Consider the following 19,126-nt stretch of genomic DNA (forward strand, 5'->3'; position numbering starts at 1 on the left):
ATTATCATTAAGGGTGTCTTAGGCCGGACTCTCATGCCTGTTGTATCTTTTAGCCTTCCCAAGAAAGAACAAGGTTGAGAGAGGAGCACTCATAGCTAAAGAAAAACTCCTTCAGCTGTAGAGTGCAAACGATGTCATGCAGAGGAAACCTGGCCATAGAACCTACTACAGTCAAGACTGTCAGCATTAGAAGATAAGCCTGAACAGCTGAAAACTGGATTTCACAACAGTTCGTGACTATTTCATAGATGAAGTCACCCACTTTAAAGCTTCTTAGGGCATGGAGATGCCTAAAAAGGATGTCTCATCCACAGGAAACCAATAAAATAAGAAATAAAAAGCAAGCAATTTACCCTTGGTGGAACTTTCAAGTCTGTCTAGCTACTGAAAGATCTTAAGCAGCTAAATAGTTTCAGGAGCTGCACACGGAAGTGGTGGATGCCCTTTCATCCAGGGTGGTAGGGTGCTGAACAAGATGCCCAGACACTGAACTATGCAGGGTGCAAAAAGTGTTCATATACACAAGCTTTGACCTCAACCTTGATCAAGTAGTATAAACTAGCTTTTCTATGGAAGCCCAGCTCATATACGCCTTGTTAAATCTTATTTGCCTCCAACTATAATAATATGCATGAAATCATAGAATATCAGGGTTGGAAGGGACCTCAGGTCATCTAGTCCAATCTCCTGCTCAAAGCAGGACCAATCCCCAGACAGATTTTTGCACCAGATCCCTAAATGGCCCCCTCAAGGATTGAACTCACAATCCTGGGTTTAGCAGGCCAATACTCTAAAGCACTTTCATTCATAAATATGAGAAGTAGTTATGCTGAAGAATTATCTTAATATAGAAAGGAAAAACTAAGATACTTTTTCCATAATTGCATATTCCATTTAACTAGCTAGGTTTTAAAAGTCTTTCCTAGAATAGAAACTTTAGCAATTTCCTTTAAAACGGATCTACTCGAAAGGGGTACGAGAAAAGGTAATTTGTTCAGTCTGCACTTAGAAAACCACGCTGGTGATATGGCTCATTAATTGTCAGAATCCCCATAATTTTAAAAAAAATTAGATATATAGATAAATCAGTTATATAGCATACATACAGATAAAACCCATCACAAAACTTCACAAATTCCCAGGACTGAGTTAGATTTTCAAGCAATTGTTTTAGGTCTGTAGCAGCAATTTCTCTTTAAGAGAGAAAATGTTTAAAACTTAGCACTTTTAAAATATTTGTAGCAAGCTTCTCTGCTGATTAAGATAAATCAAACCACACATTCATTTGAAACAGTAGAACACAGTTCTTTGATATTACCAAAAGCTACATTTCACATGTTAGACTTACTAGTTTTCTTGCTGAAAGTTGTAGAAAGGAACTTTTCAAAAGATCCGTGAAGGTATGCTGATTTTGTCAGTTTATTTAAAACTAAAGCAAACAAATTCTGCCACTCTCTATTTTGGAAGTGAGGGGTAGAAGGGTAAACTCTTGAAGCACTGACATCCTCCAAATATTTTGTTAGTCTTTGCAGATGGCCTCCAAGAAAGATTGTGGCACGAGGGGTTAATTTTGGAAAGTTTATTTTAAAAATAAATTTAAAAAAAAAGATGGGGGGGAGAAAAGAGAAAGATTCAGCACCTAAATGCATTTTTTTAAATCTTGTAAGTTTCAGGCCACAGTTCAAACAGGAAGCATCTTGTCTCCCTTTTCTCCTCAAAAAAATAAAATATTGTAGTGCTCTCACAATTAAGGAATTTCTGCCTACAACAGTGAAAGCTGTCTCAACTATCAGAGGGGTAGCCGTGTTTGTCGCTTTTTTACAGATCCAGACTAAGAGTCCTGTGGCACCTTACAGACTAACAGACATATTGGAGCAGAAGCTTTCGTGGGTGAATACCCAAATATTCACCCACGAAAGCTTATGCTCCAATACATCTGTTAGTCTATAAGGTGCCACAGGACTTTGTCGCTTTTTAAAGCATTCTCAAGATATTCAACTCGTCAGTTTTCAGCATAACCCAAATTACTCTCTTGATAACAATGGGACAAAGTAAACAACGGCTTCTAAACTCCAAAAGGAACAAAGATGGTATACAAAGTTACACACAAACTGATTTGGTGCAGAATATGCATTATTCATGTCACCAAGCTTACATATAAAAGTTACAAAATATAAGAAAATATAATTAATTTAACATGACCTTTCAGCACAAAACAAAACTGGAAGATAGCAACTAATCTAGTCCAATGGTAGTAAGACAAGTTGCAAAAATAGCCTTTGGAGTATTACACACAGCACACAAACATCTGTAGGCCAATCCCACCCATAACCCCCCAAAAAGTGCACATATATCACGTCAATTAAAGACCGGAGAAAAACTGCAGTAGTTCAGGGTAGGCCAGCTGCTTCGGCAAGCATAAAAATTCTGTTACACTTCCACACTCTCTCCTGCATTGAGCTGTGCACCCACAGGGTTTGTTAGCATGAAGGAGAGGTTATTTACAGGAGCTGTGTTCTTCTGTAGGTAAAGGCATTTTACCTTTTAAACATCGAGCTCAGTGGTTCTCAACCCGCAGACCACTTGCAGCCCAATCAGCACACTGCTGCGGCCCATGTGACATCCTCAGGGCCATACAGGTAATATATATATATTGCATGGATGCAACCCGCATAACACAGAGCTGCTATGTGGCCCACAATGGTAAATAGGTTGAGATGATCTAGATTGTGAAGATATACTTCCTGTCCTTAAATAGGGTTGAATACACCGGCTATAGTGAAGTCTTACACCGCTTCAAGCAAGAAGCTAAGATGAGGTCTAAGCATCAATTTGCCTATTTACACTACAATGTAGGGAGGAACACCATTAGACCCTGGAATTTAAACACTTCTTGCTGATGCAATCACTATCCAGAATGTTGTCTTAAGGGACATGAGTTTTAGGAAGGCACCCTTGAAAGATTTAAAGAGAAGTCCCATTAGCTTGGAAAGCTCCAAATATAAATCCCAGAAGGGAAATGGTTCCCTTCTGAGGAAAAGCATTTACTAAGCCCTTATAAGAATCTGACTACTGTAGGATGAGGGGAAAAAATTCATTTTTCACTGCACATGCTCATAATCAGCTGAGATAGCCATGAGTTGTACTTTTACAGAGATATTAGTTATACCTCAAGAACTGGTCACAAGTTTTCCAATATAGCAGGGATTCCCCCTATGGGCAGGAAAAGATTCTTGTTGCTGGACCACATGGAGAAGCTCTTCCATTTTTGAAGATAAAACTTTTCTGAACTGGAGGAAGATTTCTTGCATTCTCTCAGATTATCCAGGCCAACAGATGGGAGTTTTTCTCGGTAGCAGTGAAGTGCCCAGCTATTCCACAGAAATAAAAGGTCTAGAGATTGTGGAAATGGAAAAGGAGGTTGCAGGGAGAGCAGCAAGAGCTCAGTATACCAACTCTGGGACCAGCCACACTGGGAACACTAGAATAACTATTGCTGTTTCTTGATTTCCTTTAGCACTGTGAGAAAGAGTGGGATTGAGGAAAGGTACATAGTAAGCCTTTGCTCAAGTCCAGAAGAAATCAAATGACTTCTTGTCCCTGCCTGCTCTTCTGCAGCAGAAAAGGCACTAATGTTTCCTCGGGTAGCAGAGACCCACTTTCAGGTTTCCAGTCTCCTGAAGGTTGCATGGACCACTCATTTGGATCCTGCTTTCTCCTGCTGAGGAAGTCTGATTACACACTGGTCTCAACAAGATGTAATTATGGGGTGGATCTGGTGTTTGGTGCACCAATACCAGAGTTTCTCTGCTTTTGTACAGATGGGTGGGAAGTAGATCCCTTCTTGATTATGTACTACATGGCCATGGTGATGCCCATCAGGACCCATATCACTTGGTGTTGATTTAGTGATAGAAAGGTTGAGGTCCCAGCTAACTGCCCTGAGTTCCAGAAGGCACATGTAGAGCTTTGCCTCCCTGATATCACAACTGCCATGTACGTGTAGTTCTTCGTAATGCCCTCCCCTGCCCACATTGGAGGCATCTGTAGGAGCAGGAGGTGTTTAAGGCACTCAAAGTGAATTGACTCCTTTTAATATAAACGTTCTTGATTTCCCACTAGTAGTTGCAGAAGCTGGTGTAGAACAGTTAGCCTGCTCAACTTGCCTGCATTTGGGATGTGCTGCTGCTATGTAATGGCTTCATATGTAAACAGTTATACGAGGAGAAAAAAGTTGGGGATGTCCTGTGACCTATCAGCCTCAAAGCTAACTTGGTAGGCTGACTCAGTTTTGTGATGAATTGGTAATACTTATACAATTTATTAATTATGAATCCTACACAAATTCCATTTTGTGCAGTCTTTTCTCTTCTCTATGGTTGGTTTGCCTCAGTATTAGGCAGAAAATTCCACAGGTTAGTGGCAAAAGAACAACAGATGATAGCTGACAATTTCTCAGTTGTTGGAAATCTGTCCAGACAAAGGATTGGCCCCAGCTCAAAATAACTGGTTTAGCCGTGGGAAAGCAACCTTGGCAACAAGGTCACCTGACAGGGGGTTGTGCTCATATGGGGAAACTGACAAGGGTGTCACCTAGTACAGAGGGCTGAAGGTTTTAAAAGGGCAGAGGCAGGTGTGCTTGGAGACCTTCTCCAGTACATAAGGAACAGACTACTCACCATTTAACAGCCTGCAAGAGACAGGGGACATCCTGCCTACCTGAACGCTAATGGCACACCCATGACTCACAAGAAAAGAGTTTGCTAGAATGTGAGAGACATTGCTGTTTCAGATGTTTATGGTTTTGTATGATCTATACTACGTTATGCTTCATGTGATTAGGTATAAAAGAGCAAAAGCTGTTAGACTGTGAAAAGTTTGTATGTTGACTACTTCACCTACGTGCCTGAGAGAGTCTGACTGTAAACCAAAAGCTTCACACCTTTTGGGTGTAGTTCTGGGAGATGGGTGTGTTTAAGTATCTCAGGGGTCAGTGATGTTTCTGGAGGCCTAGGACAGATGGGCTGAAGAAAGGACAGTTACCTGTTCCGTAACTGGCGTTCAAGATGTGTTGCTCAGGTGTATTCCACAGTAGGTGTGCGTGCTCGCCACGTGCACCGGTGCCGGAGGTTTTTCCCCTTAGCAGTACCCGTAGTGGGGGAGCCCCGCTGCGACCCCTGGAGTGGCGCCTCTATATCGTGCTATAAGGGGAGCTGCGCACTCCCCCGACCCTCAGTTCCTTCTTGCCAGACAAGCCGGGGGGGAGGGGGGGAACAGACAACTGAGAAGGCGAGCGGGGGGAGGGGGCAGGTGAGCCGCAGGAGTGGGGGCTCTGAGGAGGCGAGCAGGTGAGCACTGGCAGGGGGCAGGTGAACTGGAGAGCGGGGCAGGGGCAATGAGCAGCAGGGGGTCAGGGGGCTGAGGAGGCAAGCAGGCGGCGGAGGATGGGGGGTGGGAGAGCCTGAGGAGATGAGCTACGACTTGGTGGCTGACCTGTTCTACTGATCTGGTCTGGCTCCCCTCCCCTCTCCAAGGGTTGCAGCTGTCTGGAGGCGCTGCCTTCTACGCCTTCCTCAGTAACGCCTCATTCATTCAACAGGGCAATTGATTACAAAGTGGGGGGAGATCTTATTCTACTTCTAGCAAAAAGACATTTTTCTTTTACCTTAATCATACTACCTTAGGGGCCCGCTATAACATATTACCAAGTTTCAATACCACTGTTTCAGCGGGGCAGCGCTGGGGAAGGAGGGTTTATTTCTGCGGGGCAGGTGGCACGGGGGAGGGGGGTGTTTTGGTGGGGCCGGGGGTTTCGGCCCTCAGCTGTTTTCTTTGGAGTAATACGGCCCTCACCGCTTTACAAGTTGTGCAGGCCTGCACTAAGGGAATTTCTGAGCCAGTCTCAGAACAATGTCATCTCATAGATTAGGCTGGGTGACGAGGTAACAGCATGTAAGCTGAGGAGCCAATATCTGAGCTGAAGGCCCAGTGCCAAGCACAGAGACAGAAGGGATCCTAGAGATTCTCTAATATAGCCACCTCTTAGACTAAGATCAACTGGCTTGGCTCCAATAGCTCCAATGCCAGGAGTTGGAGACGGCATTGTTCCAGTCTGTTTAGCACTGAAGGACTCAACACCAGATTACCCAATGAAGCAGCATCTTTTCTTCTTTGGTACCACCTTCATGGTGCAATGTTCTCTCTTCTCCTCTCTTTTTGAAGGAAGGGAACTACTGCTGATGCTAGAAGAGCAGAGGCTAACTCCATAAGTAAGTTCAATAGGAGCCTAGGCAATTATTGGTGCCTGGTTGCTCAGTGCTAACATAGCAGCCTAGCAGACTGTGATGGCTTAGCAATGGGCTTCCTAGGTTTGGCTAGTGTCAAATGTCCCCACCAAGAGCCAGGCCGTGACTGGCAGGAATCTGTGGGGACCCTGCAGTTGAGGTTGTGATGGACAGTAGTGCTGAAGTAGGTGCCTCAGCACTCAGGAGTGTCATTCTAGCCTACATAAAGAACTAGGTAGCTGGTATTCATTTTCAGAGTTATGTGCCCAAGAATCTTTGCAAGAATCCTTCAACGCACAAAAATAGCTACATTATAAATCCAGGAGCACTCCAAACCCCTTGTCACAACGTTCCTCGGTCACCACCCAGCGCACTTCATTGCCTGGCCAGCTCATGTAGTCTTATGGTCACAAACACACAGGTTGTTACCCTATCACCAAGGTGTGTATTTACAAAATTATCCCGGTGTAATGCAAGCTTACAGAAAAGGAAGGCTTCCCCACAGCCTTCACTCCTCAGTCCAGGCTCACCCTCCTAGCTTTCCTTCTGAGCTTTCCCTTGCTTCCTGTTCCTTCCATTTCTATCCTCCCAATTACATCATTAACCCAGTGATTACCACCCAGGTGTTCATGCTCCCCCAACAGAAGGTGTTTAATGCTGCAGCAACATAAGTGACAGGGTGCTACAAATAATGCCTTGTCTCACCCCTATTACTACAGTTCCATCAGGAGACAAGTAAATCCACTTGAAAGGAGCAACTGGGTTCTCTTTTCCAGTGTGACCTACAAACAGCAGGCCACACAGGAGCTGAAATGAACTCCTTAACCAGCTCCACTGATTACTTCTTTGAGATACACAAGAGCTAGCAGAGAGGATCTTAGGCATTTCTAAGCCCCGAGAGCAGATGACATGCAGAAACTTGCCTCTACCTTGTTAGCAGGAGAACAGAAGGGGGGGGGGGGGGGGAAGAGGGGACGAAACGGGACACACACAAAGCGATTCTAAAAAAAAAGGGAGGGAGGTAGAAAGGAGTGTTGGCAATAGACAGGCACTCCCCTCCCCCCACACCTCCCAAAAAAGCCACACGAGGGGGGGAGGGGGAGGGGGAGAAGAGGAATCCATACAGAAATGGACTTGAGGGATCAGAGAAATTTGCTGTGTGTCTAATCAACCTAACTCCTCAGTTAGTAATCAGTCAAGATTATAGATACAAACTCCCCCCCCACCCTCCAAAAAAAGCCCACCAGTAGGACACAAATAGCGATATTCTAGTTTCAGAAACACTCTGTGACAGGAGATTGAGACTAAATTTGGTCAAAACAGTGACTTTTTTACTGTATGAAGTATAACAGAAATAACACAAGTTTTAAAACATTAATAAGTTAGACAAGAGTTCAACAAAAAAGGTTAGAACAAAAAAAACCCCCACAAACCACACACACTTTGTTTCATTTGTTGTCGTTCTCACTGTAAGTGCTTCAGAACAGGAACAGTCACTTTCTGTGCACTTGTACAACACAGTACAATGGTGCCCTACTCTTGATTTGTCCCTGTTGTCTCTACCACAATACAATTCACTAGAATAATTAAAAATGTACCAACGCTGCTACAAAACGTCAGCTGATATAAGAAGTTGTTTCAAAATCATATTTAACTTTCTGTTGACTACAGCAGTGAAACAGTCAGCTTTGCGACCAGGGGCTGCTAACAGGGAGTTTTGCAAGGGAGTTAGAAACAATAGTTAAGAATAAAATTGTCAGACACATAGAAGAACATAAATTGTTGGGCAATAGTCAACATGGTTTCTCTAAAGGGAAATCGTGTCTTACTAATCTATTAGAGTTCTTTGAAGGGGTCAAACGTGTGGACAAGGAGGATCCACTGGACATAGTGTACTTAGATTTCCAGAAAGCCTCTGACAAAGTCCCTCACCAAAGGCTCTTATGTAAATTAAATTGTCATGGGATAAAAGGGAAGGTCCTTTCATGGATTGAGAATTGGTTAAAAGACAGGGGACAAAGGGTAGGAATTAATGGTAAATTCTCAGAATGGAGAGGGATAACTACTGGTGTTCCCCAAGGGTCAGTCCTAGGACCAATTCTATTCAACTTATTCATAAATGATCTTGCGGAAGGGGTAAACAGTGAGGTGGCAAAGTTTGCAGATGATACTAAACTGTTCAAGATAGTTAAGACCAAAGCAGACTGTGAAGAACTTCAAAAAGATCTCACAAAACTAAGTGATTGGGCAACAAAATGGCAAATGAAATTTAATGTAGATAAATGTAAAGTAATGCACATTGGAAAAAAGAACCCCAACTATACATACAATATGATGGGAGCAAATTTAGCTACAACAAATCAGGAAAAAGATCTTGGAGTCATTGTAGATAGTTCTCTGAAGACGTCCATGCAGTGTGCAGAGGCGGTCAAAAGTTATTTACTTATTCCCATAATACAAGAACTAGGGGTCACCAAATGAAATTAACAGGCAGCAGGTTTAAAACAAATAAAAGGAAGTTGTTCTTCACACAGCACACAGTCAACTTGTGGAACTCCTTACCTGAGGAGGTTGTGAAGGCTAGGACTACAACAGCGTTTAAAAGAGAACTGGATAAATTCATGGAGGTTAAGTCCATTAATGGCTATTAGCCACGATGGGTAAGAAATGGTGTCCCTAGCCTCTGTTCGTCAGAGGATGGAGATGGATGGCAGGAGAGAGATCACTTGATCATTATCTGTAAGGTTCACTCCCTCTGGGGCACCTGGCATTGGCCACTCTCGGTAGACAGGATACTGGGCTAGATGGACCTTTGGTCTGACCCAGTACGGCCGTTCTTATGTTCTTATATTCACCTCATTCCAAATTTTAGATGGAAAGCTTAGGGACAGTTATGAAATTAGTAACCAGTAGAACAAGCAACCTCATGTTTCAGGGCTCTCTATCCAATCACCAGCAGGGAATCAGAAAGGAATTTTTTTTCCTCAATGTGCAGCTGGCTAGATATATTTTAGAGTAGTATTTTTCATCTCTGTCTGTAGCCTGGGGCACCTCCTAGAATCATCTGGGCATCTCCCACCTAGCCAAAATTAAATCAAGCCCACTGCAGGGACCTTGAGAATTGGTGGCAGCTTGCTCTCTCCTGTTTTATGCCTGTGGTATGCGGTTTAGTCTTTTGAGGACTGAAATGCTTTAGCCTAACTGAAGCCTTTGGGCTTAATACAAGGGTAGCTGTATGAAAATTTAATGGGACAGTGACATGCAGAAAGTCATACTAATGGACCTACTGAGTGGTCCCTTCTGGACTTAAACTATGACACTTATGTCAAAAATTATGAGCCTGAATTTTCAATTCAGCTTTAAATAAGAAGGGAACAAGTCAGAAGTGTATGTCTCATGAGCCCGATAAAGAAAACTTTACACAGATGCAATATTAAGCTGCATTTCAGTCTCATCTGTATGTTGCCTTCAAAACACATTCGTTTTGACAGTATCATACTTTTTACACCACTTTAATTTAGCTCTGACTGATCATGCAGATAATGTCAGTATGTTACAGATGCAAAAGTAACTCAGATACTCCCTATTTAAACATCAGAGGTAAGAAATGGAACAAGCAAGCTGGAAGAACTACCAACAATTACAGAAAATTTGTATCTGGAAACTCACCTACAGTTGCTCTAATTAATGGGGAGGAGTCCCCAATGTTGTTTAGACATTCACTCTTGATGAAGTCTGTTACTCCATTTGGAAAGTTGTGAAAATGCGCTTTCACATTATTCTTCAAGATGAGACCACTCAGGGACCGTGTGGGTTCATCTGAAACAATACAATAAAATTACATTCAGATTTCATTGGGCGTATAGGATGCTAGCACATTTATAGAATTATGTACTCTTTCAAAAGGGAAGAATCACACACACACACACAACGTTTGGTACCACTAAATTTCAGTATCTCCAGTTCTGCTTTTAAAGAGAATAGTCGCTATAGAGGATAAAATATCCATGGATGAAGTTAGTCTTAACTACTAGCAATAGTTTCAGAATTAGAAATAAAATCTCTCATGTCTACTGAAAACTGTATTAAATGAAGCACCCTCGTGGCGGTGGTGTGTACTGCAAAACATCTCAATTCAGTTTCTCTTCCTTGTTTTGCAAGCCAAGCAAGAGAGATTAAAAGTGATGTAGGGACAAGTGCAATAAAGCCCCGAGAGTAAGTAGTACACGTCATATTACTGAACAAACTAAGGAAGTATTATACAAGGTTCTTCAGACCTAGCTATTCCAAATGGAAGAAATCATGCTGTGTCCCAGCATTTATACTGGAACACTAGGATTCATATTACATAACATTTTAATTAAAGCTCTTGACAAAAAGAAAGTTATGAAGTGGTGTCTGTTTCCCCATGAATCCACCTGGCTAGATACAGAATAATCAAAGCTCGCATCCATTTTGGATTTTCTGGCTTTACCTATCTTTGCTTTTAGTTTCCCGATAATTATAAAAAAACATTATATTTCAAATGCCTGGGAGGCAAGAACCTGTCTACAAGTTTCCATAGAAACAGTCACTCAATACACATGATAGTAATCAGATTACATCAAGGAATAAATATTTAATTTCACAGGTTAAAGCAAAGAGCAGTATAAACATAAAAGCAGTTAATATATGAAACCTTCCAAACCACCTTTTAGAAATTTTAATGAAGATGGCATGCAAAGCCTTGACCCAAAAGCAAAGTTCCCCCCACCATAAAGAGTTAAGAAGGTCCATAAATAGAATTTTTAATGAGAACACTCAATACTATTTCAGCACTTAGAATAAAGAACAAGGCTAAAGAACAAAGCTCAACAAAACCAGCCACCAAAGAAATGTAGCTGTTCACATCATTTCTCGAATGCTTGAAATTTGAAATACCAGAAGCTGGAAGTTATATCACTTGCTAGACTAGGATCCACAGAAAGAAGAGACCCCATTTTTCCAGAGTGGCACATGTTAAGACACTTTTAATCAGATTTAGATTAACTACCGGTAGTTAAAGCAGCAGAAGTGATCACACACATTGGTTTGTATAGCACTTCCCACGAGCCAGCTTCTATAGCTGTCCAAGGCAACTCCTTAGTGTCATCTGTCTTCTGACCAAAAGAAAGGGTCTGACCATATGAATGGCCTAGAGCTCAGAACCATCAGGCTGGTCTATGTAATGTTTCTACTTGTCTTCCAAAATTCTATAGTGCAGATAGTCAAGACCACACAAGAGCCATGCAGTATGTGAAGAAGAAAAGAGGCACCTATTTCTAACCCATTTATCTGGAAGCCATCTACTTCTGAAATTGTTACCCAAGTGCCCAATGGTCCTCAAGCTCCCCAGAGCCATAAACAAATGTAGCAGGTTTCCTGAACAGACAATCAGTGGCCAACCATGAATGGTCCTTGCCCAGTTCCAGCACAGAAATGATATTCCATTGGTGGGCATTCCCCACAATAAACTTGCTTGCCACAAGTACAACATAAAATGTCAGAATGTTTGCTCCAGAGGAGGCCTGAACCTAGGGTCGCTATAAGATGCCTTCCTCTGGTAGTCGAGATGTATGTCTTTCTATCTGTGCCCCTGATCCCCACGATGATCTCAAGATAAGAGACAAAGTCATGATTATCTTGGTAGAAGAAGCATTTCTTTGAACAACAAAACCATCGAATCCATTTCCAGCTTTTGCTATCTGGGTTCTATACTTGCCAGCTTCTCCAATTCACAAGGTTCTGGAACTGAGTAAAAAAAAAAAAAAAAAAAAATCAATCGGCCATCGATAGTGGTGGAGGCATGACTGCATCGTCTGGAGACTAAAGACAAAATAGGGGTTAGAGGGATAGCCTCTTTGTCCACCCTAGCGTCCTGTCCTAACGAAGGTGTTAGGGGGTTGGTGGAGGAGATTGTGACCATAGTCTCCTGGTGCAGTGGAGCTAGAAGTCTGTCAAAGTGCTGACAATATGCTACCCAATGATGCCAGTATGGCCATAGAGGCAGCCCTTACAGGAGCAAAAGGACTGATCCCACAACCCCTGATGTGGGTGAGGGTCCTTGTCAAAGTATGGGTTCCTGTAATGATGCAGAGGGGAACCCCACACTGATGAGGAGATTCACTGAATGCTTCCCTCATCCCCCTGAATGTCCTTCAATGTGGTGGTGGAGGGAGAGGGGGGTGAAGAATCCTGTGGTATCAAGAAGCATTGGTAATCTGGAGACTGGGATCTCAGTACTATCACTACCCACACGTAGTGGGACTCTGGCTTGTCTAACACTGACAAGTCCCTGGAGTAATGGAATTCCTACTGTACTGACTGAATCAGTACTGATGTAGCAATTGATTTGAGCAGTACTGTTGGTTTGGAGTGGGTTGGCTCCAAAGCTGCATGCTTTGATTTTGTTGGTACTGAGGGAGCCTAGCATGAAGACACTGTTGCCAAGTCTGAAACAGTCTGTGCTAGTGCCCTGCTGACACAATGTTTCTCCAAAGTGCTGCAGGATCTCCCTACTCCACTGGTACTGGAGGAAATGTCTTTCGCCTCCATGGCACTAAGTGAAGAGGTCTAGGCCTCAACACCATATACCTAGCAGAAGATTGGACTTCCTTGGGAGCGGGAGCCCACACTCCTCTTCAGAGCCTTCCCTGAGTCCTCCAAGATCTTCTCCCTTTTATGCGAGATATTGGCTAACACTGAAGGGGCAATGAATCTCTCCAGAGACAAAATGTACCGAGAGGGTCTCCTCACCTGACTCAGAAGCAGGCCAAAGGGAGTGCTCCATTAGCAGCTTCAGTTTGGTCTCCTGATTCTTCCAAACTTCATTTCCAGATAAAATACAAGTCAAACTAGGGTCGTGCACATAATTGCTAATGTAGGCCAATCTCGGTTTGGTGGACAACTATTTATGGGCAAATGCAGGCCCATCTTGGGCAGCTGGAAACCACTCCCACCCACGAGTCCACCTGGGTGTACAGCTCAGCCTATATAAGCAACTAAGTGCAAAACTACAGTGGAGTCGCATCTTACGCGGGGATTAGGTTCTAAAGTCAGCGCGCAACGCAAAAATCATGTATAGTCAAAAATACCCTTGAAAATCCTTTAAATTGCCCAAGTACAGTATACTGTACATGGTTTTGTGTATACAACCCTGTACAGTAATATGTATAAATGTATACAGTAATGTACAGTATATAAGAGTATATATGAAAAATATAATTTTACAGTACTGTATTTAATTACAGTGGGTCGTCAGGGCTTGATGTTGACCCAGGAAACGGAGGTGATGGAGAACAAGTCGTAGATAAAGTGGTTGGCTCTGGTTCAGCTCGAGAAGTTGATTGCATAGACTCATCTGCTGCTGGCTGTTTTTCCTTGAAAAACACGGAGATCGGCAACTGTCGCTGTTGTCTCTTGAGCTGCTCAAACATTTCTTGATACGGTCTCAAATCGTCCGTAATACTATGTGTGATTTTGAGGCTTCGTTCCATAGAGGGATCATATTCAGAAATTAAATCATTCAAGTGTTTCACTGCTTGGAACACCAGCAAATTTATGAAGATTCCAACTTGCTGGCTCTTCCTGTTCATCGTCATCGTCGTCATCTTTGTCTTCTGTAGATGATTTTATCAGTTCCTCTAACTGTTCACTAGTCAATGTTTCTCTATGGCTCTCAATTAATTCTTCAATTTCTTCCTCAAGGAGGTTGACGAAGCCATCACCACCCACTTGCCTGGCCACCTGAACAATGTATTTCACTTCTTTGCCAATGGTCGGGAAACCCTTAAAATAATTCACACATTCTTTCCAAAAGTTTCGCCAACATGCATTGACTGTTTCAGACTTGATTGCATCACTTATATTAAACAGGCAATGGATGCAATCAGCAATGTTGAAGGACTTCCAACACTCCATCACATTAAGGTTGGGATCAGCATCCATAGCGCTACGTATCCGTGAGAATGTAAGCCTCGTGTACGTGGCCTTGAAACAGAGAATCACGCCTTGGTTGAGAGGTTGGAGGTGGTATTGTGGGGGAGAAAGACGTCTTCAGCGCCGTTATGTGCAAACCGAAGTGCCGCAGGGTGGCCAGGAGCATTGTCTATGATCAGCAACACTTTAAAAAGTCAAGTCCTCTCTCTTCCAGGTACCGCTTGACCTCTAGAATTAAACACTTGTGGAACCAATCCAGAAATAATGCTGCCGTCACCCAAGCCTTTTTATTTGATTGTCAGAACACAGGCAGGAGATTTTTGTTCTTGCCTTTTAGGGTACAGGGATTTGCAGCCCTGTAGAGCAAGCCCAGCTTTATTAAATGCCCAGCCACATTGCAACAAAGCACAGTCACATGGTCTTTAGCTGCTTTGAAGCCAGGGGCTTGTCTTTCTGATTTCAAAATGTCAGTGTGGTTGGGCATTTTTTTTCCCAGAAGAGCCCAGTCTCGTCAGCATTAAAAACTGATTCTGAAAGATAGAAGAAAAGGGCTATGATTTTCTTTAACTGTTCGGGGTAGGTTTTGCTGCCTATTCATTGGCAAATGCAGCTTCACCAGTAGTCAGCATGTTTTTGAGGTTGAAGCGGTTCCTAAAACTGTTACGCCAACCTTGGCTGGCTTTGAATTTCTTCTCATCAGAATGCTGTCCCTCTTCGGCAGGAGGTTTGAACAGCGTGTAGAGGCAAGAGCCTTTTCTTGCAACGTGTTGCCATCGATAGGCATACGTTTCCGGTTCATGTCTTCCAGCCATAAGTTTAGTGAAGACTGAAAAGGCATTAAAGTCTTATCACGCACCTGGCTCATCACCTTAGCAGTTATTGGAGCACTTGATGCCACGGCTTGATGAATTTCTCTCTCGAATCTTGATGGCACGGATGCTAGATTAGTTGCGGCCATATTTACACGCCACGTTGGAGACCGACATACTGTCTCTCAATAAGTCCAACACAGCCAGTTTTTCCTCCAGCATTGGAACAGCTCGCTGTTTCTTCAGTTGAGCACCAGATGAAGTAGTTGCCTTGCGTTTAGGGGCCATGTTGTATGAAAAATACGTATCTTTAAACACTAGACTCACACTCAGCGTGGCGAGATGCTCACACTATGAGAGGCACGCGGGAACTGAAACCGACTGAGGGAACAGCAGATTCACGTCTCCCATCTCACCCTCACTCCGGGACATACGCTCATTGGGTGGAATCACCCACACTATTTACAGATATCTTGTTGTTTTTCTTTTTTTTTGCCGAGCACATATAGTTGAATTCGCATAAGTTAAATGCGCGTTGGATGCGACTCACCTGTATGTGCATTACAGCTAGCCATTTACAGGCAGCAGCAGGGGGCGCCAGAGAGCTTCCTGAGGGAGCACCAATTGGGCACTTGATGGATCTGATTTTAGAGGAAATCAGGTTTTCCAGTTTTTTGATTTTTTTACCAAAATCAATAGGCTTCTGCCCATTAACATCTAGAACATTCCCCACAATTGATCAGATGCTCTTTTGAAAAGTTATTGCTTGACAAACAGGCAAATTCTCTGAGCGCAAGGCTCTGCTTTGCTCGCTCAATTACACTGCTCTACAGCCAAAATGCTTCTGAAATAAATGTAGTCTAACTTTACTAATTCTGGGTCACTGAGAACGAAAATGATGCTTAAAATTGTTGATTGGCACTAGTTTTCAAGATATGCTATTGGGTCAGTATATATGACCCTTGACTTGGGAATAGCGGAGGATAAGTGAGTTATAAAGGGAAGGGATCTCAATTTAAACCAGAAATGACTAAAATACATCTTTGACTGGATCTACGAATAAATCTATGACTGGGTTTGGACAGTACTTGCTTTTTAGGCAAAACAATGAATGATGCAATCTGAAGCTGGTATTGCGTCATACATTGTATGAATTGCATCATGTTATTCCTAGAAGTCATGGATGATGCAATCATAACGAAGCTTACATCACTCTGCTGAACAAATTGCCCTATATCAGCTCTAGAAATCATACAGTGTCGTGCTCTCTTATTTGTCAGTGTTTGATTTTGCAAAGGGACACATTTCTGTTTAGCCAAAGTGAGCAGAGATGCCTCGTACTTGTGTGAACAGTGCAGATAACTTCTGCTATGTTTGTGGTGAAGTGACTTTTGCATCACAAAAGCGCAGTATAACCACTATGGTTAAGAAAGCCTATCACCTTTCTTTTGGCTGCAAAATTGGAGATCAGGACAAGAGGTGGGCCCCACACATATGCTGCAACACTTGTGCAACAAATCTTCGCCAGTGGTTGAACAGGAAATCTATGCCTTTTGCAGTGCCAATGATTTGGAGAGAGCCAACAGATCATACCAGCAATTGTTACTTCTGCATGGTGCCTCCAGTTGGGAAAGATGTGTCAAAGAAGAAAAAGTGGACTGTGCATTATCCAAACATTCCATCAGCTATACGCCCAGTACCCCACGGAGAAGGACTGCCTGTTCCTGATGCACCAGAATCATTCTCACTTGAGTCAGACGAGGAAGAGGATGAAACTTCTGGTCCTGAACCATCAATGTCACAGGACCCACATTTTCTCCCATCCTCCTCCTCTGAACTACACCTCATAACACAAGGTGAGCTGAATGACCTTGTCAGGGATTTGGAACTACCCCAGAGTAAGGCAGAGCTGTTGGGCTCCAGACTACAGCAGTGGAATCTCCTGGCAGGTGATGTTAGGGTTTCCATATTCCGTGACCATCAAAAGGATCTTGTCCCATTCTTCTTCATGGAAGGTGATCTTGTAGCCTGCAACAACATCAATGGCATGATGGCAGCCCTCAACATCGTTCACGATCCAGATGAGTGGAGACTGTTCATTGATTCATCGAAGACAAGTCTTAAAGCTGTTTTACTGCATGATGGCAATGTTTTGCCATCAATTCCAGTTGGTCATGCAGTCCATATGAAGGAAATCTAGGACAACATGAAACAACTTTTGAGGTGCATAAACTATGACCAACATCAGTGGCAGCTTTGTGGCCATTTGAAGGTTGTTGCTCTCTTGCTTGGTCTGCAGACTGGATACACAAAGTACTGCTGTTTTGTCTGCGAATGGGATAGTCATGCAAGAGATTCCCACTACATCCAGAAAGATTGGCCACTCTGACAGTCATTGGAGCCTGGGAGGAAAAGTGTTCAGCATCCACCACTTGTTGAATCAAGGAAGATTTTGTTACCACCCTTACACATCAAGCTGGGTCTGATGAAGAACTTTGTCAAGGCCATTGACAAAACACAAGCAGCTTTCAAGTACCTCCGTGGAAAGTTTCCAAGGTTAAGTGAAGCTAAGATAAAGGAAGGTGTCTTTGTTGGTCCTCAGATTCGTGAACTTCTTCGAGATGATGCATTTGACCATGCACTGCGTGGCAAGGAAAAGACGGCATGGAAAGCCTTCCAGTTAGTGGCAATAAATTGTCTCGGAAACAACAAGGCAGACAGCTACAGGTTGTTGGTGGAAAACCTCCTCAAGGCATACAAAAGCCTTGGTTGCAACATGTCACTAAAGATACATTTTTTGCACTCATCTAGATTTTTTTCCACCGAACTGCGGAGCAGTGAGCGACGAGCACGGCGAGCGATTTCACCAGGGCATTGCAACAATGGAGAAATGCTATCAGGGCAAATGGAGCCCATCAATGCTTGCAGACTATTGCTGGACAGTGACAAGAGATGCTCCATTTAATGAATACAAGAGACAAGCCAAGAAGCGCCGAGTAGACACTGAATAGGACTAAACTATGTACATAATAGTTTGCCTTTTGTTTCATAATAAATTTTATTTATATAACCCTTTTGCTGATTTTTTAAGTGTTACATAAACAGGACAGGTGAAATATCATCATGTAAAGCAACCATAAACACATGAAAAGACCTAGGTTTACAATTTATGATTAAAACTCTACTATCTACACAATATACAGACATAAAATGTAAAAACTTAAATACCTTAGAAACAGTAGCCAGTTGTTTTAATTGTCATATTTGAATTCAGCACATCAAAATACATAATAAATAGCACATTTTATCTCTGAAGCAGATGACTTCTCAAAAATTGTACCAGTGTTATATGTTAGTCTATTTGCATTACAATAATTAATTCATGTCAGATAGTAACTTTCTTTTTAAATGCCCTAAGTACCAATGGTATATATAGACAACAGATTGATTACTAATGATTCACAAAAGGTAACTGAAGTAGAAACCCTAAATTATTAAATCAGACTTAGCTGGTCAAGAACCATTAAAACTCAGATAAATTTAGTCATAAAACCCTAATTCTGTTTGCTTTAAAACATACAGATCTGAAACAAAGTGTCTTTGTTTCCAAAGTTTATCTAAGCAGCTCCCATTGAAATCCCTGTTTTTCCTCTCCAATCGCCTCTCTCCCTTTTTAACAACAAATTACATTTGTTATTTTTAAAAATAACTTTTGGATGATTCCAGTTAACTCCACCACAACAATATCCTAGGCTCGAAGGTTTATTAGTCTAGGATATGGTAAGGAGTCAACAGGAAGTATCGAAAGTTATACAGTATTGCAAGTTATACGGTATTGTGTCCCAGCATAGACCTGACTATAGGAGCAGGATTATAAGGGCTGAATTCCTATGTAAACTGAGAAATATTTAATATCTAGAATTAGGTGGGAAGACTGTCAAAAGTTGATTATGTTTATAGATGCATGAGAAATAAGTTGAAAATAGGAGGCAATCAAGCCATAGGGATTTGCATAAGAACTTCATGGTTAAAGAACCAACTGTATGGACATGCAAATCTCAACATTCTGATTGTCCA

At 42.5% G+C, this 19,126-nt stretch overlaps 1 protein-coding gene and 1 long non-coding RNA gene across 10 annotated transcripts in view; one reads left to right on the forward strand and one right to left on the reverse strand.

The window, feature by feature from the left end:
• LOC120407949 overlaps nucleotides 1–306 on the forward strand; it is a 54,378-nt gene extending 54,072 nt beyond the window's left edge. Inside the window, exon 3 of the long non-coding RNA XR_005600347.1 lies at nucleotides 54–306. This is a non-coding gene — a long non-coding RNA (uncharacterized LOC120407949). The remainder of the gene's footprint in view (nucleotides 1–53) is intronic.
• Nucleotides 1–19,126, reverse strand: part of TNPO1 (transportin 1) — a 387,652-nt gene that overhangs the window by 98,682 nt on the left and 269,844 nt on the right. For all 9 annotated transcript variants that reach the window (XM_039544333.1, XM_039544330.1, XM_039544332.1 and 6 more), the window contains one exon: nucleotides 9,954–10,103. In XM_039544333.1, coding sequence (XP_039400267.1) covers nucleotides 9,954–10,103 — 150 coding nt within the window. The remainder of the gene's footprint in view (nucleotides 1–9,953; nucleotides 10,104–19,126) is intronic.

The sequence above is a fragment of the Mauremys reevesii genome, linkage group 6 (assembly GCF_016161935.1).
Source record: "Mauremys reevesii isolate NIE-2019 linkage group 6, ASM1616193v1, whole genome shotgun sequence".
NCBI lineage: Eukaryota > Metazoa > Chordata > Testudines > Geoemydidae > Mauremys > Mauremys reevesii.